This window comes from Gopherus flavomarginatus, chromosome 5, assembly GCF_025201925.1.
Source record: "Gopherus flavomarginatus isolate rGopFla2 chromosome 5, rGopFla2.mat.asm, whole genome shotgun sequence".
NCBI lineage: Eukaryota > Metazoa > Chordata > Testudines > Testudinidae > Gopherus > Gopherus flavomarginatus.
In genome coordinates this window covers 57,971,224-57,999,115 of record NC_066621.1, presented here as the reverse complement: position 1 = coordinate 57,999,115, position 27,892 = coordinate 57,971,224, and the positions used below count along the sequence as shown (strand labels likewise).

The 27,892-nt window shown below is 40.5% G+C and overlaps 1 protein-coding gene across 5 annotated transcripts in view; it reads right to left on the bottom strand.

Annotated features, from left to right (window-relative positions):
- Nucleotides 1-27,892, bottom strand: part of TUB (TUB bipartite transcription factor) — a 278,494-nt gene that overhangs the window by 79,483 nt on the left and 171,119 nt on the right. The window contains exon 1 of one of the 5 annotated variants that reach the window (XM_050954557.1): nt 25,079-25,356. The exons of the other annotated variants lie outside the window; for them this stretch is intronic. Within the exon in view, the coding sequence (XP_050810514.1) occupies nt 25,079-25,116 (38 nt within the window). The 5' untranslated portion in view covers nt 25,117-25,356. Of the gene's footprint in view, nt 1-25,078; nt 25,357-27,892 lie in introns of those variants that run through there. 5 annotated transcript variants of the gene reach the window in all.

Below are 27,892 nucleotides of genomic sequence, written 5' to 3'. Positions count from 1 at the left end.
CTTATCACGCCTCATGAGTGTCACAAATTATCCAACTTAAGAGGTATTGTAGACATAGCCTCGATCACATCTCCCACCTCTGAAAAGCAACCATATCTGGGGAGGAGTAGAACCATTTAACACACAGTGGAGCTCTGCTGTATAATTTAGGACAGAAAATGAAAAATGTTGTTTCTCTGTTTTATTTGAATTATGTGAAAAGTGCTTTTGTTTATTCATTAAAAATGACAAAGGAGAGAGAATATGACAGCTAGAACTCCTGAGGTGCTTAAGTAACCAAAACTGAACAGAAATATAATAATTACAGCTCTACTATGCTATATTTGTGAAGTGATAAATCACTAGCTCCTATTTAATTTTTTAAAAGCAGCTTTGCAGTCTTATTTTAGAATACAGTCTCCTTGGCAAGATATGGTGTTTCTGGTTAGTATCAAACTATAACGTCAATTTCATTATCTAACACCTGTTTCATACTAATGCCATCATCATCATTGTAGTTGCTGAGAATGAAGAAAGCAAATTTTTCATGCTGCTTTGACTTCATTCTCTATATTTATTTTACACTCAAATGGACATTTTTGACAGTTTTTGGTGGACAACACCCTAGTTTACTTGTTTCTCTGTCCTCAGAACAAACTATTTATTTCAAACTAGCATTTATTTTAGAAAGTCTCCAAGATTCTATACAACAAATTTTATTGGGCCTATGTTTTGTACATATAAAAGTTATTTGTTATTTCATCTGGAACTCTTCAAGTATGAAATATATCTAATACTATACATATTCCATACCTGGGCCCCAACCTTGCATGTGTTTAACTTTATTGTCTGTGAGTATTCCATTCACTTCAAACAGGACTTCTCACAGGGAACAAAATTAAGCATCTTTATAAGTCCTTTACAGGACTGGAGCCTTGGACTGTAAACTCTGAGACAGGGAAGGAATTTTCATTATGCATGTATACAGTCTTCTAGGAGCTACAAAACAACATTTAAAAAGCATAATAAAAATCATGAAGCGATTTTATATGGAATGAGGGAGTAGAGTCAATAAGAAGCAGTGACAAAGTAACTCACTTTTCATTTTTACAGGTGTGAGCTATTAATTCATCTCTCAAATATTGTAGTCTGCAGGGGTGCTGGAAATAGAGGTGCTGAGTACCCCCTGGCTAGACATCATATACAGGATATACAGTTTTGTTCAATGGCTTTCAGCACCCCCACTACAAAAATTGTTCCAACACCAATCATTAGGGGAAATTACAATATGTAAGCCTTGTAAACATGTTTTATTTAATAAAGACAGTTTTTCCCAAGTGATTTTACTGAGTATTCTGCAAGCTATTGAACATAATTACTTTCTTTCTAAAAGTTTCCTATACATTCTTTGCTAAGCAAGAAAACAAGAACAAACATAGAAATGGAATATGTAATAGTATATCTAACCGGTTACTGAGTTGTCTCCATTTGGTTCTCTCAAACTGCCTCCAGCAAATCACATGAAAAATTACAATTTATTCTACTTTGGATAATTTTTATAGTTCTTTTTCAAATGTTGTATGGAGGAATCAGAGAGCCATATGAAATAGTGGTAGCCCAGTGACTTTATGTAAGCATTATGCATTGTTCTTCCTGGCCAGCAGACACTTTCTGCAGATAATCAGGAAAGACATCACTTTAAGTTACTACATAGAAGCACCGCCAATTTTCTCCCTGCTTTTAAAAAGGGATGGGGTAGACAGAACGACAAGTCTAGAAATCTTCCATTTTCTTTCTTTAAACGAAATGTAGAAATCAATTACTACCTACTTGCATGATTCAATTGTTTAAATGTTTTTCAATGTTTTTGGCTGTTACCTGATATACCAACCTTTCATATTAAGATTAAAACTTTGCTCTAAACACGTGTACATGCACATATCCTGCCCACACAAACTGCCAGTAAGGGAGGGGATTCTGCAAAGCGGTGTGGAAGGCAAGCCACACAATGAATAGGCGCTCAATTCTATGGCACTGGGAACAAGTTTCCCTGAGAACAGGAGTTCCAACCACTGTCTGCTGTGCAGGGACATCTGTCAGTAACTCCATACAATGGAGCTCTTGAATATTTTTCTCTTTCCTTCTTATTCTTCCATTTTGAAGTCACTCATTTTAACATGTGCAATTCCCAACCACTGTAAGATGTTTAAAACACTTGCTTCAAAATGTGTTTTTCCGTCCAAGTGAATGGTTAATAATTTTGTGATATAACATTAAGAATTTTCAAGGTCCACAAGATCAGTTTTACGAGTTTTGGTCAGTTGTTTTAAGAGTTTGGAAACATAGTTTATTGTTGCTGTTAAACAAAATTCTTCAGTAATCTTGCTATCAATATTGGGAAGCTCGATGAGATAACCCAACTGGTATTGTCCCTAATTACTATGCTACTTTCCAAAAAATCGTTTAAGGCCTGAAAAATACTTTCCATAATCAATCAGAACAAAATTGTACCAAACCACCCAAAATCATACTTCAGCAGACAACAAATATGGAATTTTGTAGGCCATTGGATTTAAAAAATATATAATAATAATCTAGGTACTTGAAATTAGGAGCTGGTAATAAGTGCCCTGTCAATTAAAATTATGGTCCCAATCCTGCAAAAGCTTCTGAATGTGCCTTGTTTTTATACATGAGTAATCCCACTGGCTTCAATGGGAATATTTAAGTAAGTGTTTGCAGGACTGAAATCTGTGAAGCTGCAATAACTGTGGTTATGAAATTGGGGCGGTCAAGAGAGAAGACTGATAAACCTGTCAATCAGTGTTAATGTATTACCTATGTCTTTTTAAAACTAATGTCAGCCAATCAACATTTCCATGTAGTAATATACAAGGGAAGCAAAAGAACAAGATGCTTATTCTGATGGATCACTATAAAAATATTTTAACACACAATTAATATAGCCTTATTATATTTTAATAGGGAAAATTTTAAGCTGGGGGCAGGGGATTATCCAACTCCAGGTATGGAAATATTTTTTAATATCAAAATAATCCTCAATCCTTAAACTGCAATATAAAATAGAATTATGAAAGAATTTGGGATTTAACATCATTTAAGTCAATCTTCTCTTTGCTTGTTATTTGGAAATAATTTGGAAATGGTTTGGCATGGTTTATAAACTAAGTGATAACTATCTGAGAAATTGCTTACGTATTCTTCACTAGCCATAAAACAACATTTACTTCTAGCAAATAGTTTTGAGTCTCAAAATAAGCAAAAAAGGATCTATTACCAGCACAACTGTCATAAACAGATAGCTAAGGGTTAATGACTCTTTCACCTGAAGCACCTGACCAGAGGACCAATCAGAAAACCGGATTTTTTCAACTCTGGGTGGAGGGAAGTTTGTGTCTGAGTCTTTTGTCTGTCTGCCTGCTTTCTCTGAGCTTTGGAGAAGTAGTTTCTACTTTCTAGTCTTCTGTTTCTAAGTGTAAGGACAAAGAGATCAGATAGTAAGTGATATGGTTTCTTTTCTTTGGTATTTGCATGAATATAAGTGCTGGAGTGCTTTGATTTGTATTCTTTTTGAATAAGGCTGTTTATTCAATATTCTTTTAAGCAATCGACCCTGTATTTTATCACCTTAATACAGAGAGACCATTTGTATGTATTTTTCCTTTCTTTTTTATATAAAGCTTTCTTTTAAGACCTGTTGAAGTTTTCTTTACTGGGAAATTTCAGGGAAATTGAGTCTGTACTCACCAGGGAATTGGTGGGAGGAAGAAATCGGGGAGATCTGTGTGTTGGATTTGCTAGCCTGATTTTGCATTCCCTCTGGGGGAATAGGAAAGTGCTTTTGGTTTCCAGGACTGGGAACGGAGAGGGGGAGTCACTCTGTTTGGATTCACAGAGCTTGTGTCTGTGTATCTCTCCAGGAGCACTTGGAGGGGGGAAGGGAAAAAGGATTATTTCCCTTGGTTGTGAGACTCAAGGGATTTGGGTCTTGGGGTCCCCAGGGAAGGTTTTTCAGGGGGACCAGAGTGCCCCAAAACACTCTATTTTTTTGGGTGGTGGCAGCAGGTACCAGGTCCAAGCTGGTAACTAAGCTTGGAGGTTTTCATGCTAACCCCCATATTTTGGACGCTAAGGTCCAAATCTGGGACTAAGGTTATGATAACAACAACAGCGGAATTAGTAATACAATTCTCATTAAAGTTGTGTTGCTAATACTCCACACACAGTACATTGAAAACTTACAACTGAATGTTATATTCTATATATTGGTAAGAGCAGAAATTCTTCAGAATGCTGCCAAGATTTTAATTATATAGGATAGCAAATTGTATGTTTGTCGGTGCTTTGAAACAAAATGGAAAGCAAAATCTGCAATTGTAATGGCTGTTTTCACTCTTCATCGTGAAAACACTGCAATTCATTTACCAATTAGGCAAAGTTTGTTTTCCTTACTAATTCTTTTTTTTCTTTGTAAGTGCACAATTTGACAAGTATTGCAACCACATGTTTGGGGACCATATTATATTAAGTTGGTGTATTACTGTGGGCTGGAATTGTATGCAACTCCAGTGGGGAGGGTTATCACAGCTCCTCTAGGAACCAGAAACAGTAATGGTGGTGGTGGGGTGAGTCAGGTGAATAACATAGCCTGTAAACACCTCCAGAGAGTTATCACTGTTAGGGAGGCTTGCATATGCTGGTTCAAAATGGGTTTTTCAGAGACCAACAGACAAAGAAACGGCTTTTAATATAAAAAGGTTGGGTTTAAATTGACTCAGGGCCTTCTTTATGATCCAACTAATGGATAGGACTTCTGGCAAAGGGGCAACCCTACCCTTGAAAAAGGGTTGGAAAGATTTTGGCCTGCTAGGGCCCAATAAGGCTGATGGGTGACTCCTGGTATGTTTAGTGTATGTTTACTTCTGTTTACTTTTTTTCTGTAATACTTTTACCTTAAGATTAAATGTGCTTACTCAGAAAGAGCTGTATGGTAATTTATAATTTCTGCAGTCTTAGAACTACTGGTCAGGAAGGAGAGAGACATGAATCTCCACCCAAGAGCACAGCCAGAAATCTTAAGGGGGTGCCCTCAAGGGACCATGAAGGGGGAATACACATGCAGTTGCCCTGAGATTGTGACACATAGCACACTGTGGAAAGAGGGGGAGGAGACATTTTGGCCAGGACTACCAGAGCAGATCCATGTTCCTCCCACAAAAGCCATTGGAAGTATTCCATCCACCCAAGACATCAGGATAGACAAGACATCAGTTTTTAAGATCTAATCTAAAAGAACACTTCAAGCATACAGTTAGGTGCATGGAACTAATTTTTCCTACTAGGAAAGATGAAGATATGACCCTGTCTCAATTTGAGTCAATGATTCCAGGTAGTAGGGCTGTGATAAATCTTAAATTTATATTCAGTTTGCACATGAAAAGTGCTGTTTCCCAAGTATTTGCATTCAACAAATGAGAGCTTCCAGACAGGACGAGTGTCATGAACAAGGAATTTTTGAAATGTAACATTTTACATATTCAAAAGCTATATACAAATCTGCAAGTTTGTCCACCCTGAAGTATGTATTTTTTGTCTGTATAAAATTACCTTCAAAGTTACGCATACGAGTCTAACTTTAGAAGCCCAAATTCTTCATCTCATAACATCATAACTTAAAAGGGATGTCATTGACATGAGCCAGGAGTGTGAGTAGCAGATCTGAGCTAAGCATGGCAGAGAAGTGGTTCCTAAGGTAATATAGGTCCTGCAATTTTGTTTCTCTTCACCAAGAGAATGAGGAGCAGAGAGAGTGGGTTAGTTTACTAGTCTTTATTTCTGGAAAAGTCTGGATTCACTTCTAATTAAGGTCACAGCTGAAGATGAGTAAGACTGAACTGAACCCAGTCCCTAGTGAACAAGGAAAAACTGATGTTCACAATCAGTTAATCAACATTTTTCCTCTGTGGATGTCAGAAGACATACAAAGTTATCACAGACAACATATGGAAACTTAACTATTGAATGCTCTGCCATGTTTTCAGGTACATTGCTGATAAGATACCGTAGAAAAGTAAGATGTATACAGTACCTGTCTTACAAAATCAGGTAGCAACAGTGAATAGATGCTGCAATGATAGCATCGTACCACAACAAAAAAAGGGCTTTTGTACCATCACTTTCATATTTTATTAATGTCTGACTGCAGCTGCCATTTTAATCATTCTAGTTCATTTGCCATAATGTCTGTAAGCAACAAAGCCAACAATTACAGTAAGAGCAATTCTCCACTGAGGACTAAAGGCCTTCATGCGGTTCCATCACTGAACACACTTCTGAACTTGCTAATTCACTCATATGGAAAATTTCAATTAAAATATGGAAAAAATGATACAAATGCATAATATTGGGATATGATTACTACTGATTTTACAGAGGTGGAAAAACTATCATGAAAAAATAATGAAAAACAAACACTTAGTACATTTCTCATACAAAAAATAGTTTCGTTCTAGCAAGTGGAATATATACTTTGGTGCTAAATGCACAATGTATCAAACAGCAGAGAGCAGTGGAGATGTATGTCTTTAAGGGTATGTCTACACTATGAGATTATTCCGATTTTACATAAACCAGTTTTGTAAAACAGATTGTTTGAAGTTGAGTGCACGCAGCCACACTAAGTACATTAATTTGGTGGTGTGCGTCCATGTACCGAGGCTAGCGTCGATTTCCGAAGCGTTGCACTGTGAGTAGCTATCCCGTAGCTATCCCATAGTTCCCGCAGTCTCCCCCCGCCCACTGGAATTCTGGGTTGAGATCCCAATGCATGATGGTGCAAAAAGAGTGTCGCGGGTGATTCTGGGTAAATGTCGTCACTCAATCCTTCCTCCGTGAAAGCAACGGCAGACAATCATTTCGTGCCCTTTTTCCCCTGGATTGCCCTGGTAGACACCATAGCATGGAAACCATGGAGCCCGTTTTGCCTTTTGTCACTGTCACCGTATGTGTACTGGATGCTGCTGACAGGGTGGTACTGCAGTGTTACACAGCAGCATTTGTTTGCCTTTGCAAGGCAGCAGAGATAGTTACCATCCCTATTGCACCGTCTGCCATTGTAAACTGGCGATGAGATGATGGTTATCAGTCATTTTGTACCATTTTCAACTGGAAATTGGCAGTGATGGTTATCAATCATTTTGTACCGTCTGCTGCTGTCATGGATGCTCCTGGCTGGCCTCGATGAGGTCGGCCGGGGATGCATGGACAAAAATGGGAATGACTTCCCAGGTCATTCCTTTCTTTGTTTTGTCTAAAAATAGAGTCAATCCTGCCTAGAATATGGAGCAAGTCTTCTAGAGAGCCAGAGAGCACAGCCGCTCCAGGTCAGAGCCCCAAAGATCCCGCAGAAATGATGAGCTGCATGCCATTCTAGAGGGTGCGCCTGCAACAACCCCACCTGTTGCATCCCTCCTCCCCCAATCCTCCTGGGCTACCGTTGCAATGTCCCTCCATTTGTGTGACGAAGTAATAAAGAATGCAGGAATAAGAAACACTGACTTTTTAGCGAGATAAAATGAGGGGGAGGCAGACTCCAGCTGCTATGACAGTCCAGGCAGGACATTAAAGGGTGGAGGGAAGAGGAGCACAGCCTCCCGCTGCCATGATAGTCCAGGGAGTACAGAATCTTTTCTTTAGACACGAAACGGGGGAGGGGCTGATGGAGCTCAGGCTCCAGCTGCTATGATGAGGATGGTTACCAAGTATTTTGTACCGTCTTCCAGGAATGACAGGGAGTCATTCCCATTTTTACCCAGGTGCCCCCAACCGACCTCACTGAGGCCAGCCAGGAGCACTCACGGGATGATGACAGTTTTCCACCATTTTGTACCGTCTGCCATCAAGAAAGGAAGGGGAGGGGATGCTGCTGTTCAGCTCCGCAGCACCGCGTCTACCAGCAGCATGATGAAAAGAGGCGAGAAACAATTTTTTTCTCTTTTTTTTCACGGTGGGCGAGGGGAGGGGTAAATTGACAAGATATACCCTGAACCACCCCGGACAATGTGTTTGACCCTACAGGCACTGGGAGCTCAGCCAAGAATACAAATGCTTTTTGGAGATGGCGGGGACTGTGGGATAGCTGGAATTCTCAGTCCCCCCTCCCTCCCTCCATGAGCGTCCATTTGATTCTTTGGCTTTCCGTTACGCTTGTCACGCAGCACTGTGCTGAGTCCCTGCTGTGGCCTCTTTCTATCATAGCCTGGAGATTTTTTCAAATGCTTTCTCATTTCGTCTTCTGTAACGGAGCTCTGATAAAACAGATTTGTCTCCCCATACAGCGGTCAGATCCAGTATCTCCCATATGGTCCATGCTGGAGCTCTTTTTGGATTTGGGACTACATCGCCACCCGCACTGACCAGAGCTCCACGCTGGGAAACAGGAAATGAAATTCAAAAGTTCGCGGGGCTTTTCCTGTCTACCTGGCCAGTGCATCCGAGTTCAGATTGCTTTCCAGAGCAGTCACAATGGTGTACTGTGGGATACCACCCGGAGGCCAATACTGTCAATTTGCGGCCACACTAACCCTAATCTGACATGGCAATCCGATTTCAGCACTACTCCTCTCGTTGGGGAGGAGTACAGAAACAAGTTTAAAGAGCCCTTTATATCGATATAAAGGGCCTCATTGTGTGGACGGGTGCAGGGTTAAATCGGTTTAACGCTGCTAAATTCGGTTTAAACGTGTAGTGTAGACCAGTCCAAAGTATCTGATTAGACTTACATGAATAGAAAATATTCCTTCCTTATCCTTGTCATTCCTGCACTGGCTATTCAACATCTATTTACTATTGTTAAAAATCAAAAACAAAAAAAACAACAACACAGAAGCTTCTTTTTAAGCCTTGGGTACCATAAAGTAACTTTTTGGAGTTCACTGGATCTTGGACATATGTGCATACTTATTATTTTTATTTGGAGTTGTATATGCTTCAAGTGAAAAACTCCAAAAAGGCAGCATGGTTAATAGTAGTTAAAGGGATGGGAATGTGTTGGGAGGGAGATGGGAGATTTGTGGTCTATTCCTGATCCTGCCATTGACTCACGATGTGACTGAAAGTTACAATCTCATTCCGTCTCAAGTGTCCCCTTACGTAGCATCAGGATAATAATATTTCTCCTCCTTAGCAACCTAATCCATAACCCTCAGATGAAAATCATCATAATAGGGTGTCACCAGGGCTGGTGCAAGGAAGTTTCATGACCTAGGCGCAACTTCCACCTTGCGCCCCCACCCTAGCCCTGCAGCAGCTCCCTCACCAGGAGCTGTGCAGCACCTCCCCACCCCAGCTCACCTCTGCTCCACGTTCTCCCATAGCACGTCGCCCCATGCTCTAATTCTCCTCCCAGGCTTGCGGCGCCAAACAGCTGATTGGCGCCGCAAGCCTGGGAGGCGGGAGAAGCGGAGCAGCAACTGCGCGGTGAAACCCCAGGGCTGCCGGCAGCGCTCACCCAGGGGAACCCCCAGGCTGCTGGCAGCGGCTCAGACTCCCTCTCCCTCCCAGCGCAGCAGCCGCTGAAATGCTTTAGTGTTACCAAGGAAATACAGCTAAAACCAGAAGTGGCAACTGCACATAAAGACCACTGAAGCATTCCATGGATCACTTGTGCCATAAGTCAGTATGAATGTTCCAGAAAAAGTGGGGTACAATTCTTAAAATAACTATCTTTGCTGCTAGATGCAGGGGACTGGATTAGATGATCCTGGAGGTCCTGTTCAATTGTACCAGATATAATTAAATTGTTTCTGGCACTGAGGGAAGCTATTTCTAAATACTGATGAAAAAAGTACTATGTGTACTTTCCAAAACTGAATTGTTGATATAGTCAAAATAGTTTCCTTCTATTCATAACTGAAATCCATATGCCAGCATATGTTTGGCCAAGCTTCCAAGATAATTGTACATGACTGCATATTTCCAGGTTTCTTGGCGAACTAGCTGAAGGTCCATCTAAAGACAGGATGTAATCAATATATCATGTGCCAACTGTGTTATTTGCACATCAAGTCACAACTCTCAATTTCAGTGCCCAGCCTGTTAGAGTATTTACATATTTCTCCTTGTTGTTCCTTTTAATCTTCTCTGCACTCATTTTGGAAGACTCATGCTAGACTCATAAAAATGGCAGGAATTCAACAAAAAAAATGATATTTGGCATCCAGATCAGTCAGACAGGAAACAGATTTTCCAGTCAACACTCAGAACAGCCATAGCACTTCAGTGTAGACACTACCTACACCAACAGGAGAGATTTGCCCATTGGTGTAGTTAATCCACCTCCCTGAAGTGGAAGCTAGGTCAGCAGAAGAATATTTCTGTCAACCTAGTGCTGTCCACATGGGGAGTTAAGTCAAGTAAACCAACCTAATTTTCTATTGTAGACCAGGGCTTTATTATAATCCTTACATTTATATAGTGCCTTTCATCCAAATTGATCCCAAAGCACTGTACTAACTGAATGTATAGTGTGTATACAATCACTTTGACTACCAGTGACGTGCTTCAGTTTGTGAGGTAAAACACCACAATTTGTTCATCGCCGTATAAGACAGGAAGTGAAGAATATTATATTCGCGTAAATTACTACAGTTTTTTTCCCCCCACTATCAGCAGCCTGATGACATTGAGGATGATGTGCTGATGTATATCTGCAGGTCCCAGGAGAAGGGCATCAGAATTTTCCAAAGGTTTCATTGCTTCCTTTTCTTGAAATCTTAGAGGATGGTACTGGTTAGCTACTTCTCAACCTCAAAACTCCTTTCATATTTCCTATTTAGCATGGGATAGGAGGTTGCATGGTGAGGCAATTTGGGCTGCAGAACCATCAATATGTGAACACTCAGCTCGACATCAGTTTATTAGGGCTGTCGATTAATTGCAGTTAACTAGCACGATTAACTCAAAAAATTTAATCACGACTAATTGCACTGTTAAACAATAGAATACCAACAGAAATTTATTAAAAATATTTTGGATGTTTTTCTACGTTTTCAAATATATTGATTTCTATTACAGCACAGAATATGTGTACATTGCTCACTTTATATTATTTTTATTACAAATATTTGCACTGTAAAAATAATAAAAAATAGTAGTTTTCAATTCACCTCACACAAGTACTGTAGTGCAATCTCTTTATTGTGAAAGTGTAATTTACAAATGTAGTTTTTTTGTTACATAACTGCACTCAAAAACAAAACAATGTAAAACTTTAGAGCCTACAAGGCCACTCAGTCTTACTTCTTGTTCAGCCAATTGCTAAGACAAACAAGTTTGTTCAAATTTATGGGTGATAATGCTGCCTGCTTCTTATTTACAATGTCACCTGAAAGTGAGAAAAAGGCATTTGCATGGCATTTTCGCAACTGGTATTGTAAGGTATTTATGTGCCAGATATGCTAAACATTTGTTTGCCCCTTCATGTTTTGCCCACCATTCCAGAGGACATGCTTCCATGCTGATGATGCTCATTAAAAAAAAATGCATTAACTAAATTTCTGACTGAACTACTTGGGGGAGAATTGTATATCTCTTGTTCTGTTTTACCCGCATTCTGCCACACAGTTCATGTTATAGCAGTCTCGGATGATGACCCATCATGTTTGTTTTAAGAACACTTTCACAGCAGATTTGACAAAATGCAAAGGTACCAATATGAGATTTCTAAAAATAGCTACAGCACTCGACCCAAGGTTTAAGAACCTTTAGTACCATCCAAAAGCTGAGAGGGACAAGGTGTGGAGCATGCTTTCTGAAGTCTTAAAAGAGCAACACTCATATGTGGAAACTACAGAACCCAAACCACCACCATAAAGAAAATCAACCTTTTGCTGGTAGCATATGACTCAGATGATGAAAATGAACATGCATCAGTCCATTCTGCTTTGGATCGTTATCGAGCAGAACCACCATCAGCATCTCCTCTGGAATAGTAGCTGAAACATGAAGGAAAATATGAATCTTCAGCGTGTCTGGCATGTAAATATCTTGCGACGCCAGCTACAACAGGGCCATGCGAACGCCTGATCTCATGTTCAGGTGACATTGTAAACAACAAGCAGGCAGCATTATCTTCTGCAAATTGTAATCAAACTTGTTTGTCTGAGCGATTGGCTGCTGAGTGGACTTCTAGGCTCTAAAGTTTTACATTGTTTTATTTTTTAATGCAGTTATTTTTTGTACATAATTCTACATTTGTAAGTTCAACTTTCATGATAAAGAGATTGAATTACAGTACTTGTGTTAGGTGAATTGAAAAATATTATTTCTTTTGTTTCTTTACAATGAAAATATTTGTAATTAAAAATAAATATAGTGAGCACTGTACGCTTTGTATTCTGTGTTGTAATTGAAATCGATATATTGAATATGTAGAAAACATCCAAAAATATTTAAATAAATAGTATTCTACTATTGTTTAATCATACAGCTAACTGCAATTAATTTTTTTAATTATGCAGTCGCAATTCATTTTTTTAATCACTTGACAGCCATACTATTTATCAAATCTGGGTGGTCCAGTTTTCTCTCTCAGTACGTGGCCAAAATGGAATGTGGATGACAAGACGTTCAATCCAGAAATGATGGATGGAAGCTGAATAGCAGAGGTAGGCAATTTTAGGAATTGATGAGGATTGTGGCTGCTTCCTCAATTGGTAAATGCATGTATCCATTTCAAAGAGTTTCAGTCTTATAGTGGACCCCCCAGCAGTTCTTGATTGTTGGGGTTTACTTTGAACTGTGACCACATGCAGCCATTTCTTGACGCAATCATCACAAAACCCATCAATACCATGGTCACTTCCACACTGGATTACTGCAGTGCAACAACCTGCTTGCTTAATGGAGTGTTGTGAGCAATTTATTGCGGAATGTGCCTGTTTCCCATTTGTTTCAAGATACAAGTCAATGTATTGTTTCTAATTTATAGAGCCTTACATAGATTTGGAATCTAGCTATTTTAGGATTACTTTCATTGAAAGTTCCCAAATGTAGACACTTGGGAGTAGAGGCAGGAAATTGTCAACAGAGTGTCCTCGGCTGCATGACATCTTCTTGCTCAAGCATTCAGTTGTTTTAGGACTATTAGTTACTTACGAATATTTGGAGTATACAAGGAGGAGAGGTGTCTATACTGAATCCCTTGTTACTACTGACTTAAGGAAGAAGTTTTACATTTAATCCATGCCATGTCTAGAAATCCTACAGCAGTAGACATATATGGTTAAGCAAAAACTGAAAGGGAGAATTGCAGAATGCAATTACCCTAGTTGGAATTTGGCCAGTTGGAATTTGACTCTTCCAAAACGAACCACAAAACATTTAATAACCAGAAGGCTAGAATACTACATAGCAATTTTCCAGACCATATTAAAAAGAAAGTAGTCGCTAAGGTAAACTTCACTAGAGTTCATGAAGAAGTGAAATGATTATTACAATACACAGGAAAATGGTTTGTGAGACAGAAGGAAAATGAATAAATTGTTTCCAATGCACAACATAAACAATTTCAGGACTAGTAAGACTAACGAAAGAAAGAGAGAAAGAAAATAAAAATTTTGCTAAAGAATGATCAACAAAATGGTACTAGTCAAATGCAGCTCAGGTAACAAGCAAAGCCACACACTAGTTACTGCTTATTGCATATGCAGGTCATGAATAGCATCATTAATCCAAACGTTTAGGTCACAGAAAAATGGAAATTACAAAGCTAGTTATAAACTGACTAAGACCCTTCGGGCTGAATTTACATCACGATGCACAAGGAATTAATTTGAACTCTCAGTATTGTTGACTGGATTTATGTATAACTCATCAGACAGTGAAAACATAGTATTTTTATGCCTTGGGTGTATTTCTTTTTTCTTGATAATAATCATTTTGTGCTGAGAATGAATTGTTCTTACTAAGGAATACACAGAAACAGTCTATGTCTCAGAGATACGTGCTATGTGCCATTTTGAATAGGCAGAACAAATTTTCCCTCCTCTCCCATCCCCCAAATGATCAGCATTTTCAGTAGTAGTTATAAAGTGAGATTTTCAAAAGGACTCAGTATGGAACTAACAATGGGAGCAAAATTAGAACAACTCAGAGTGCTTTTGAAAATCCCACCCATCATCTCTAACATGTTTAATCCCCCATAACATTCTATTCCTTATAGGTATACATTAGCCTAAAATTCAAATGCTACTATTTTACCTGTAATCCTAATTTATACTTTTAACACTGTAAAGTCTTTGGAGTCAGGACTGTTTTTATCTTGTACAATCCCAAGCACATAGTCACTATTAGAGAACTAAATAACTGATAACTGCCTCAGGGTCATAACTTCCATACAGAAAATAAAGTTGCTTCCATTTTAATTTTAAGTTTCTTTGATGTTGGAGGTGCTGTATCTTTAAGACTATGAGTGAAATCCTGGTCCCATTTTAGTCAAAGGGAATTTTGCCATTAACTTCAGTAAGACTAGGATTTCACCCTATGCGGTCATGTTATAGTGGACACAGGACACAGATGCCCTATACTTTAAATGAAGTGGTCTGACTGTATATTCCCACACACAAGAATTACTCTTAACCCTGAGTTACAATTGTAACTATATTTCTCAATTATTATAGAGGATGAAAACCTCAAGGGAATTCTGCTGTTAAAAAAAATACAAAGCCTGGAAATTCCAAATTAAAATTACACTCTACAAAAATAATTTATATTTGTTGCCTAGTTTTCTGGATTGTTATTCTGGATGTCCCAGAATAAACGTGAATGTTTGTGATCATTTATTTCTTATATACCTGGAAATTACAATCCTGGTTCAAGAAGAAAATTGTAACAGGAAAGAGGTTTAGGATAGATGGATCATGCTGGGGTAGTTTATCTTTGAATAGCTAGGGGTTAATGCTCACAGGAACCTATGTAATCAATTTCAGACTGAGACATCAAATAGCATAAAAGATACTTAACCATTTCCATCTCAAACAAAGGAATAAGACTCACCATTTTTATTTTATAGGATATATTTAGTTACATGCCAAGTAACAGAGTTCTTGGGCCTAATTTACAGAAATGTAAAAAAAAAAAAAAAAAGCTAGCAATTTGTACATTACTTCCTTTTAAAATCTGCAACAGCAGCAGATGAAGCGATTTAAAATTCACTAACCTGGAAGAATCAATTATCAGAGTCTGTCTCTCTGGTGTGCAGAAGCAACTTAAAGCTTATTTACCCAGTTGTTCAGTATATGCTGTGTCCCAAAAGATGAATGATTTCCCCATATGCCTATGCTGCAGTTTAGCTAGGCACGTATGAGTACATGCTATGCAAATGTCTTCAAAGCCTTGTTTAATGGAAAGGAAATTCCTTCTACTTTGGGTTTTGGTTTTATATCTGCCAAAAAAAAAGGGGGGGGAAGGAGGGAAAGGGGACTGGTTTCTACTAAGTATATAGTAAGTCTCTTTAGGTCACTATTAGAGGTGACTAGGAAACCAAGTGGTTAGTCTAAGTCAGCATCCAGCATTAATTTTCACATTGTATTGTTTTATTAGAATTGTTGTGTATAGGGAGGTAGTGTCTTCCTGCCCTTACAAAACTAACAAAAGTGTGGCTGCATCAGATCTGACCAGCTGCAATCTCACATTGAAAGAAGTGCAGCTGTTCTTCCTTTTACTTTGGCACAGCCATTATTTGAGGAAAGTACTTAGCTTTGTATCATTCTGCCTTTCAAAGTGATACCATTAGACTAGAGAACTTTTCTGATCCCACCCCTAACCAGGGATGAAGTACTGATGCATCTAATCCACCCATGGATAAACTTCACTCATATCCACAAACTTATTATTTTAAATCAAGGAATTTCCTCAACATATAATTCCTTATTTTCTAGTAGCTAAAATTGTGATTACAATCAAAAATATACCATTCTAAACTCATGCTGTGACTTCATTACCTTTGTTAGATGATTTACATCACTAATTATGAATTATAATAGTCACAGGTTTGTGTTAACATGCATCTCAGCAGGAACTGCAAGTTTTACAATCAAATTTACAATTCAGAACTCAGCATGGTGGAACGTTTCAGAGCTAAAGCTAAAATTCAGCTTCATGGAAGAAAGCTGGAGCACTCAACTGTTCGGACAGTGAACACAAGAATGTCACAAATACAATCAAAATAAATTCCCTTTCAAATTCAGATTATTATGGACTATTTCCATCATTCCCGCAGCTATAACGTGATCTTGCAGAGAGCCTTGAGCCCAATTCAACCCCAATGATGCCTCCTTCGGTCCATACAGATGGCAGCCATTAACATTACCATCCTTGCTTGCCAATCTGAACACCTCTTTCACGCCTTACACTAGCATCTCATTTGAACTGCTGATCCTTGCATTCCCACAGTAAAGAAGGCTGCAAAATCCCAAGGAGATATTTCTTTTGTTCCCCACTCTCATTCATTTCCACAAATCTTCTCCTGGTACAATTTCTGGGAATATCTTCCTAGTTAGACAGCAAGGATGCATCTACTAATCCCTATAATTGGCACCTACATTCTACAATATCAGAGCATTAGAAAGCAGTGAAAAGGTTAAAAAAAACCTACTATTACAAAAATATACTTGTGAAAGTTTATCTTTGAGTAACCTGCTGTAACAATAGAAATGAACAATTTTCTACCAATACTTAATAATATGTGGAATGAAAAATTTCAGTTAATTTTAAAGAGTATTAACTATTGAACTATTAAAATAATAAACTGGAATACTATCATTTAAGAGTTATACATAATAAAATCCCAATTAAAGGTAATAAACCTGTTAGAGGAACTTATTTACTATATAGACATGCCGTGTTTAAACAAATCACCACACTATTTTCATAAACAGTCTGATAATCTATATAAAAATGCAAATGAAACACCATAGTATATGCCAACTTGAGGTGCTGTTCATGATTTGATTTACTCATATGTAGAGCCCTACCAAATTCACAACTGTGAAAAACGCATCAGGGACCATGAAATCTGATCTCTCCCTTGAAATCTGGTCCCAGCAGGGATCTAGCTGTTAGTCTTGGCTGGGGATGGGGAGGAACAAGCTTCTTCTTCCCTTGCAGGGGCTGCTCTGGAGGCAGGTCAGATCCATCTCCAGAAACCTCCCCTGGCTGCAGGAAGCTCCGTGGCTCCAGCTGTCAACCACACCCTACCCTTGCCAGCGCAGGAAGGCTGCGGCTCCAGCTGTCAGCCCCCCCACTGGGGTGGAAGACCACTGGAAAAACTGGACATATAGTAACCCATCACTCCATACTCTGTGACTCTCTGCATCTTTCTGCACTGCTGATGGTGATGGCACTGGCTTTAGAGCTGGGCACCAGGCCAGCAGCCTTCCTCTCTGGCTGCCCAGCTCTGAAGACAGCAGGGCAGAAGTAAGGCTGGCAATCCCATGACCCCCTATAATAGCCTTGAGACCTCCCTCCCCCGCAGCATAACCGCCTTCTGGGTCAGGACTTGCACAGTTACATCACCATGACATTTCTGATGTAAACAGCTGAAAAAGCGAAACTGACTAATTTTAAAAACCCCTGGCTGTGAAATTGACCAAAATGGATTGCGGATTTGGTAGGGCCCTACTCTCATGTTTTCCTTAGAAAGACCACTTTTTACAACTTTTATAAAACATAACACCAAGTTGTTTTTTCCCCCCAACAGTAATTTTCAGACTGCAACATCATTGTTGAGTCTGCAATATGCAAAGTCTCCCATCTTCTTGTTTTAAGGAGGTTTTCTCTGCTTCTTTTGCCTATAGAAATGAAGTACCATGCTTCCGGGCCCACATGTATTCCTCCTTCACACACAGCTCTCCTCAGTGCCTCCTGGTTCTATAGTAACACAACAGAACACACCTATTTTTGTGGGGTTGCATTCAGTTCAGGGACTGCTAGAAGAAGGGAGACTTCTGAAGGGCCTGAAAGCATAGCAATTAATCCCTTTGCACTGAAAATGATAGGAAATATCTGAAGCAATGTCAAGAGGAAAAATAAACTGCGCAGGAGAACAACACGGAGAACAGAGAAGGAAAGGAAATAGGAGAGAAAAACAACAAGGACTTAGGAAGCAAAGATTAGAGATAAATATGGACAAGTTAAAAGGAAACAGTATATTGGAGGAGAATAAATAGAAAATAAAAATAGGAACAGTCATCAAAACAAGGGAAAGAAAACAGACAAAACAGCAATGTGGAGAAAATCCACCCCTCCAGAAGCAGCATTTTTAGCCAATCACAGAGAGGAAATGCTGTCTTCCACCAAGCCAGTTCATGCATCTGCAAGAGGCAGAAGCATCAAGGGGGAGACCAAATTCCCATGCCTAAGAGAGGAAAACTGACTGGTTCAGATATTTGTAATAGGACACACAATCTTTCATTTCCACTTAAAGTCTCTGATTCAACTCTGGTCCAGCTCAGTAGTTACTGAATGTCATTACTATCCAATAGCTAACTGGATTATCTTAAATGGGATGTTGGTCTCAGTCTAATTATTAGCACAGTAAGGATGGTCTTGAGGTTCGAGCACTGGACGGGAGCACAAGAAATCTGGGTTCCATTCTCAGTTCTGTCACTGACTCCCTGAGTGTCCTTGGCAAGTCACAACCCTTCCTTGTCCCACTCCCACTGACTTCAAAGGATCAACCCCTCTGTGTCTTGGCTCCCCAAAAGTAAAATTGGAATAGTAACACTCCTTTTCTTTCACCTTTTGTCTAGCTTGTCTATTTGATTATAATTTTCTGGACAAGGATGGTCTCTTATGATGTGTTCGTACAAGACCTAGCACAACAGGGCTTTGATCTCAGTTGGATTCTCTCCGCTTTAGGCAGAGTTATAAGTGAAATGTTTAACATCGTCTCATCCTTTAAAATTTTACCCACCACAGAAATCCTCGGACTAGTCCCATCAGCCTGATCTGGTGGGCAGTGCTTTTACAAACATCCAACTCTACCTCCTCCAAGCAGACAGGCTGAGTGACAAGGTGCATATTGTGCCAAACACTCCCAATCACAAAAAACCTCATCTCAGAAGCTGGGCTTTTTAGCTACATTGCAATCCTTGGTGTGCAGGAGCTAACAGACTGAAAATATACTTCAAATAAATGTCTTTCTAAATCTTAAGAGAGCAGGAACAAGTATTGGCCACATTCATCTTCAACAACATCTATGACCCAGCACTTCTCCCACACAATTTTTATCAAATCATCATCTCTTATCTTTCAAAATCAATCATGTCACTATAGATCAACCATTGAAAAGGTTAGGATTTCTAAGCACAACTTAGATATTCCATGACGAATTTATATAAGCAACATAAAATGCATGCACAATCCAAATGTTTTTTTTTTCAAGAATATATATTGCTGCTGTCTGTATTTTTCTTCTGTTGCATAGGTACTTTATTTTATATAGTGCCATCTGCTAAAAGTCCCATGCTGTACAGTTCACAGGATCCTGCTAGGCTATGTCGGAATATTTGAAGAACTCTGTAGGTTTCCAATAGAACTACCCAAATGCTTTGCTGAGAACGTCTGAGAACCTGGGACACAAATTTCCCCATGCTCACAACACTTTTCATCTGACAGTACTATATTTTTCTGGTGTAAAAATTGCACTTTAAACACATTGCTTTAAATGTTTTTCTGTTGAAACTTATTAAAATTAGCTAAGCATTTTTATACCTACACAAATAGTCACAAAAACTACATGCTACTGAGGCATTACAACTCCACAGAGGGAGTTATCCCTTTATTACTCTTATCTATTTTGTAATAATGGGAGTTTCACACAGTCTTAGTGAAGAAACTGTATTTCTTCATCCAAAGTATCTTTACATATTAGATTTGTTTAATGCTAAGACATTAAACTCCACAGATCCTACAAGTTAGCAATGGGCTCAATGCAAAATTTGGATCCAGGTTTTTGAATGCCTCTAATTACATTTATGAATAAAGGCATCCTATACGTTTGTCAAGATTCTCCAACAGACATTTTGGATATCAAAATATTTAGACCCATATATGTTATCATTACTTATACAACATTAATGTGGTTCTTGGTCAATATTTTTCAGTGAAAACTGCCAAACGACACTATAGCAAGATATTTAACACAGAGAAACAAAAACATTTCCTAAGGAAGATGTAGCTTACTGAAAATTGGAATGAACCAATTATTTCTACACATTTTTTTAAATGGGGCTCTAGACTTCTTTTTGCTTCCTTATAATGAGGGCCAGCACCATTTTTTTAATTAACTATCTATTGGTCTCACCTATGGCCCCAATCCTATAAAGACTCACTCACATGCTTAACTTTATGTGAGTAGTCTCATTGAAGCATTTTTTTTACAGCTCTAATCTACATTAGATTGCATTAGAGAGAACAGGTGACACATTCGTGATACTGCAGGTCTCCAGTGCCACAGCTTATCAGTGTTAATGCTACAAAAGAGAGAATAGAATAGAACAGAAAAAGTATTTGGGGCAAAATGTTAAATATTATAAATTCTACCCAACAAATAATATGAATTTTCATCCATTTCGGGGAAGCAAAAACTAGCATTGATCCTGGAAGGATTCTCTCATATTTTTAGTTAATCTGATCAAAAAAATTTAAATATCTCAATTGCCCTAAAATCTATTATAAGCTTCGGACACTCATGGATTGCTTAGTAGTCTTCCTGTCTCTTTCCATTTTAAAGGAAAAGTGTATCCATTATTCTCAGATGAGCAGTCTGACATTTTATTAAAAAGTGACTCTAAGCTTGAATAAATTCAGATATGCATCTACATACTGGCATAAATCAGATGGCAAGGATGAGCAATATAAATGAATGATTTATATCATTGTTTTAGAGCCCACCCTAAAGTTAAAATTTCTTTTGTCATTCCACAGTGGTCTTACAGCTTTTGTACCATGCTGCATGTAGGTCAAAGAAGTTCAGGCCATGTTACACAAGTCTTTATGGACTGCAGCATGCCAGCAGTTCCTGTGCTTTTTCCCCAAGCTCTTTCCCCATTGTATTGAATGAGTGGGATGTGACAGCCAACAGTAGGTATGCAACAGACCTTTCAGCTTTAAAAGCTAACAACCACTGAAATCACGACATCATATAAGAGGAGGAGGTAAGAAATCATACCTCCAAGCAGATCAGCCAATGTAAATCTTTCCCTCTGACAGAACTGAACATAGTCTAAGATGTGCACAATTTTTAGGGTTCTCTCTTACTGTGTATGTGTAAATCTCTGAAAAGAGCAAGTTTGGCCCAAATTTACTAACACTTTTTCATACATAATTCAGTTACCGAAATAAAACAGATTTTAGAGATTCAAGTTTGCTGGATAAACATATTTTGGCCTGGATCTTCTGGGATGCTGAATACAGCAGAGTTTAATGGGATTTGCTGGTGCTTACCACCACTCAGAATCCAGCCCTTTCTCTGAAAAATAAAAAGCTTGAGTTTCATAGGACAGAATTAATATTACCATAAATCTAAACAAAAACATTTACTTCACAGCAGAAGGAATTTGATTACTTTTTTTTTTAGCAGTTGCTAGTTGTAACAGTAAAGAAAACATGCATTAAAAATAAAACCAAACAGATTGTGATAAATATCCACAAGAGGCAAATACGAAGAACTACCACCAAGGGTAGTGTGTTTCTATGAATTGTGCAGTACAGAAGAGACCAAAACAGTAGCATGGAAGGAAAATATAGCAACACATCGTGCTTTGTTTCCCTCTCTATTGCCATCATCAGCTCTTCTGCAAAGTTTTAGCATGGCCCATCTACTGTGCGAGAAAAGGCCAACGACCAGGCTGCAACAGGGAAGAGTCATGGAACAACTGATTTGGTGGAACACTGTTCTTTACTACATGGCTCCAAATGACATAATAGGCTTAGTTAGTGGCTTTGGTGGCAGTATATCTTCTTTTGTGCTCTGTCTCTGCTCTGATATACACCCTGAAGGCACAGTCCAGGAGCCAATGACAGTATTCTTACATTCTGTGTAATTCTTTATAAACTCCTGAATCTCTGAAATACTTACGTTCATTAGGACTATAATCTATACGGATCTCCCAAAAGAAAGAGTTTTCATTTGCATCATTAACCACCTTATTTTTATTCCATGTTAGGGACTGATTTATTCATCTTCTGTAATTATAGTGCATCTGTTACTATGATGTCTAGCCACTAGGATAGCTGTAATTCATATAAAAAGGTTAACATCTATTGGGGCAAAGCAGTTTCCCTACTACACTTTGTGAACAGTTGTACTAGTTTTTAAAATGTCTTTGTAAAGAACTTTTTAAAAAATTATGATTTCCTCCTAAAATTGTTGAGTACATTATTTGCATATAAAGAATTGTTTTATTTACACAGAATCTGGTGGAACACGGATAAGATAGTTTTGTTGTGCTACCAATGTTCTGAATATACCTATTCAAACTGAAACGTCTCCATCTATAACCCCAATAACTACTCACTGTACAGTAACTAAAGCCCTGAAATATGATTTAACAACATGAAGCCATATATTAAATAAAATTCTCAGACACCTTCTTTTTGCAACCCTTCAATTTAAAACACAGAACATTTTTAAATGACATCTGATAATCAAATTAAACTCTTAAAAATAAGTAATAATAGAAGGTGTTCAGAACACTGTACAAGCAACTGGAAACCTCAAGAAACAGACAATATAAAACCAAATAAAACATTCAAAAGCTAAACCTGGCAAATACGTAAGGGTAACAATATAAACCTGTAGATGCAACATCAGCAATCTGTAATGCAGCCATTGCAAGGGCAAAAGCAACATTTTTTTTTTTTGGAAGTGAGTAAAGTTAAAAATAATCAGAGGGATAGCCGTGTTAGTCTGTATCCACAAAAACAACAAATCCGGTGGCACCTTAAAGACTAACAGATTTATTTGGGCATAAGCTTTCATGAGTAAAAACCCCACTTCTTCAAATGCTTATGCCCAAATAAATCTGTTAGTCTTTAAGCTACCACCGGACTCCTTGTTGTTTTTGTTAAAAATAATAAAGCAGCTAAATATCACTTTCGTAAGTAGTTTTGTATCATAACTAAATTTGCCCATTTTTAATAAAGTGAGATAAATTAACTTCTGTCCCACAGTTTCCTTTATTTATTAATGCAATTATCACTGGGGAGGGACTAAAGCCCACCCCCTAGTTCCCGCTTGTCTACACCAATCCTCTGAAACTTTTATCCTGTATCCCTTGTGCACCCAAACTCTTAATGACTTCAGCCACAGTGCCAGTTTAGCCATGAATCAGAGCCCCTAACGTGAAGCTGCCCCACAAGCCCTGATTGCAATCTGCAGGCTATCTTGTAGCTCTTCCTCCTCTCCACCCGAACAGGGATAAGGGGATCCATTCTAGGGTGACAGGTGCTGCTCACCACACTTTTGACGCACACTCCTCTCCAGAAAGAGAGCCAGCAGACAGAGACTTGGGTAGCTTATGGCAACCAAGGAACCAATGACAGAGAGCGATAGCTGGCGCTGCCATGGCAATCACAGCTTCTCCGCTGTGGCAGCTGCAGCAGAGAGGGCAGCTAATACTGACTGCCAGGCTTCTATATGGCCCATAATGTGTCTATTCTATATCAGAATGGGCAAGAGGAAAACAATTATTTGAGGCATCATATACAAAAGGTTACTTTGTTCTTCCACAAAGAAGTCACCCACCAATGCCCACAATACAAACCAGCTGGGGATTCAGTCTACAGATGCTCAACCAGGTGCCTAATCTGTTTGAGCAACACCCTCCAAACTCCTTTCCTTTCCCCAGTGACTGCCCCTTTTATTCAACAGAGTCACCTCATCCAGCAAGAAATTACAAATAGACATGAGTCCCAAGTGCAACACATGACTGGTGGTGCAGTTCATTCTACAAAAAAAATAGAACAGGAATGGTTCTTGGAACCGTGGTTTGAGCATTGGCCTGCTAAATTCAGGGTTGTGAGTTCAATCCTTCAGGGGGCCATTTGGGGATTGGTCCTGCTTTGAGCAGGGGGTTGGACTAGATGATCTTCTGAGGTCCCTTCCAACCCGAATAATCTATGAATAAACCTTAACTCTATGAACTGATTTTGCATTAACACCAAGATACCCCTAAAAGCTTATCTGCTGCTTTTGCTACTGCTCTAAACAGCCTAGGTGCCTCTGAACACTGCACGTGTGTAACTGTTACAAAGCTTTTCAGCTGCAAAGTAAAAGTAGGTTTCACAACTGCCAAGAATATACTATAGCACCCAGAGAGGTTCATTGATCACAGGCAATGGGCCTAAACATGCTCCTACAGAAGTCAGAGGTAAAGCTACCATTAACTTCCGTGGGAGCAGGACTGGGTCCCAAATTTGGACTCTTACTCAGATGGCACATCTCAGCTCACTTTCATACAGTCATCTCCTAGAGCCCATTTGTATTTGAGAGGACTGGGGAGCAGGAAGAACACAAGGCAATAATTTGGTGATGTGCCCCCACTTTTACCTGGGAGACAAAAGCAGGAAAGTATCCAGGCTTCCTATAGGAAACCTGCAGTGCCCCATATCTTTCAGGCCTGTTTAAAAAAAAAAAAAAAAAAAAAAAGGAGAGATCCAGCCGACTTCAGGTTCCAGTCATGAAAAGCAGGATAGCAAAGGCGAGGTGCCTGTTGAACTCCCCCAACAGAACAATGGGCTCCCTGGCCTCCAAATAAATAACACAGCTCAGGACCACCACCATCCCTCCGCCCTAGGAGCCCTTCCCCATACAGAGCGGCGCGCTCAGCCCTAAACTGGAGCAGGAGCAAAAACAAAACACCGACCCAGCGCGCTGCCCCCCGTTACTCCCTCCCTAAAAACTTTGCAGGCGCCGAGGGCGAGCCGCCCACCCCACACTCCGTGGTGCCCGGGCTGCCCTTGCTCCCTGCGAGGAACCAGGACCAGCCTGCAGGGCGGGAGGCGCCTTCCCTACCTGTACGGGATCCAGTCCGCCTGGTGCTTTGAAGTCATCGCTCCCCGGGGGAGGCGGCTGCTCCAGGGGCAGCACGAGCGCTCGGAGCCGGAGGACAGGACGCCAATGCTGGTCCCCTGGTCAGAGTCCCCCGCGCCCCGGGCAGCATCCTCCGTCCGGAGCGGGCAGCAGCAGCAGGCGGAGGAGGGCAGCGGGGGTTATCCCAGCAGCAATCCCAGCACCGGCATCCCCGCGGGGCGGGCTCCGAGCGCCGGGGCGGGCAGCATAGAGCCAGCGACCGGCGGCTCTGCCCCACTCCTCTCTCTCCTGGCCCCCGCTGGCAGCAGCGGCGTTGGCGGCCGCAGGAGGGGGGAGCTCTCGCCGCCTCAGCAGGGAAAGGGGGAGGGGGCAGCGCCGCGCAGCCAGCCCGCCTGCCCTCGTTGTAATCCCGCCTGCCGCCCGCTCCCCTCTGCCCGCCGCCGCAGCTCCGAGCTCAGCGCCGCGGCACGGAGGAGGAGGAGGAGCCGCGCGCTGGGTCAGTGCACGGGCAGCCCGGCTCTGCCGCCGACCAATCCCCGCGGCCAGCGATGAGACGCGCCCTGTCACCGCGGGCCGCTGCTGTAGGCATGGGCGGGCTCCCGCCCGCAGGGGCAGAGGCTGCTGCCCAGGAGCAAGCGGGAAGCGGAGCCGCAGCCCTGCGCCCAGCTGGGGGAGGCTGAGGCCGGGGGACGATTGGGGGAGATGGAGGAAAGTTGGGGAGCAGAGGGAATGGAGACTGACAGAGCGAAGAGGTTGCTGGGTGTTTTCCGAGAGGGGGGCCATGGACCCCCACACACACCTCCCGCACGGGGTTTGCGGCCAGAGGTTTGCATGCAGGGACTGAAGCTGGCCGACAGGTGCAGTCTAATCTTGTTATGGCAGCTGCCGCATTAGAGGTACCCACGGCTTTGATGTTGGCAGGCTCAACGCCTTGCTCTCACCGGCGGCCTTTGGGGGCCTGCAAAAATCTGTAGTCCGGGCCTCGCATAAATTGGAGAAACAGAGAAAGCCAACGGGGAAACGCACCTTTTTTAATGCGTCTAGCCCTTTTCTTTGCAGAGATCTTACTGAAAAGTTAGCTAGTGCAAACCAGTCACTAGGTAGGACTGAAAGCTTGTCACTAATTTTTCCTAAAGATCACAAGTCCTTTCACAGCCACTTGAGGCTCTCCTTTGAGAGCCTGGGAATTTACGTGCCCCTTGACTTTTGGGAAGCCCCATGCCAACTTACACAGATAAAGGAGTGTTGTGACACAGAGACCCATTGATGCAGCTGGCAAAAGGTTCACTATTCTATGTCAGCAACTCCTATCATGCCTGACAAGCTCACTGCCGCTAACACATTACTTTCCTAGGATGTATCCATAAAGAATATCATGCAAAGTATCTAATAAAAGCCTGTGTCATACAGATTCTCATAATCCTCGCAAGATGTATTTATTGCTGTCATGTAAAGAGTTACGTACATGTACTAGAAGCATGTCCCTAAAAAGTCTGTGTTAAGGCAGACATAAATTATGCATTGTAAGCCAGATCTGCATATGCAGTAAACAGGATAGGAAGATACCAAACATTGAACCACCGGTGGTTATCCTGGATAGGGGCAAAGATAATGAACTTTGGAGACAGAAGTAGAAGACAAAAAAGAATATCCATTCACTGAGGGAACCCCTTGAATGGTGTGAGACATTCATGACTATTAGATCCTGGTGTTGACCGAAAACCAGTAGCTCTATGAGAAAGACTGAATCCTTGGGAGAAAATCATCTTTATTGAACCTTGATAAGTGTAGACCTAGGATAGCATTTTATATGTGTAACCTGTTCTGTTTCCATTTATTACACAATAGCAGCAGTGTAGATAGAGTGTCATAGGCTAGTAACCAGAGTATGGATCCAGGCTCATTGGGGGCTTGATTCTGGTTGTTAGCCCTATCTGAAGCTTATGCCTCCACGTCTGCACTGCCACTGTTACCTGTGCTAGCTACAGTCACACCTTAACTTGCACTGTAGAGTGCTAATAGAACACAAGCATTGCTGCCCTAGCATCTTGCTGTAAAAGAAGTGGAACCCTAGGCTGACACAGACTCCTTTTGCAGTCTTTATCAAGTCCCACAAGGCAAGGTTTCAAACTTTACACACTTAAGTCCAGTGGTGCAAAGGACCCACAACTCTAATTTACTTCAAGAGAAGTTGCAGGTGCTCAGCCTCAGTGAAAAATAAAATCAAGCCTCGTATAGTTAGATGCCTAAATATGGATTTAGGTACCTAACTTTATACACTCAAATTTGGCTTTCACTTCTCTGTGCCTCAGTTTCTGCATCTGATACCACCATCTACTTTTGAGAGGAGTAACAACAACAAAGTAGTTAATTTGTAAGGTATTATACAAGCCCTAAATCTCAACAGAATTCCAACAATTCTCCAGTGGCTGGGGATGTAGCAGCCATCTCAGAACCACAGTTTATTTGGGCAATTGTCCTTGGGAAAGCTCTTCTAAATATAGGCAAGTATGTACTGACCCCAGCACAAAAAGCTGGGCTCTCCTTCGGCAGTAAGAGACTGAGAGCACGGACATCTTAAATGAATTATTTGAAGAATTATGCATTGATTGTGGTGTGGAAGCCCTGACAATCAGCTAGGCCCTGTCTAAACACATCATAAGCCTCATAAGAATTCACAATCAGAGGGGAGAGCAGGATCTAATGAAGGATGGAGGAGAGGGACAAAAATACTCTATTTTCTTTAAATATCGTCTGCCTAGAACTGTTAATTTCATATTTTCTTGTAGGCATTAA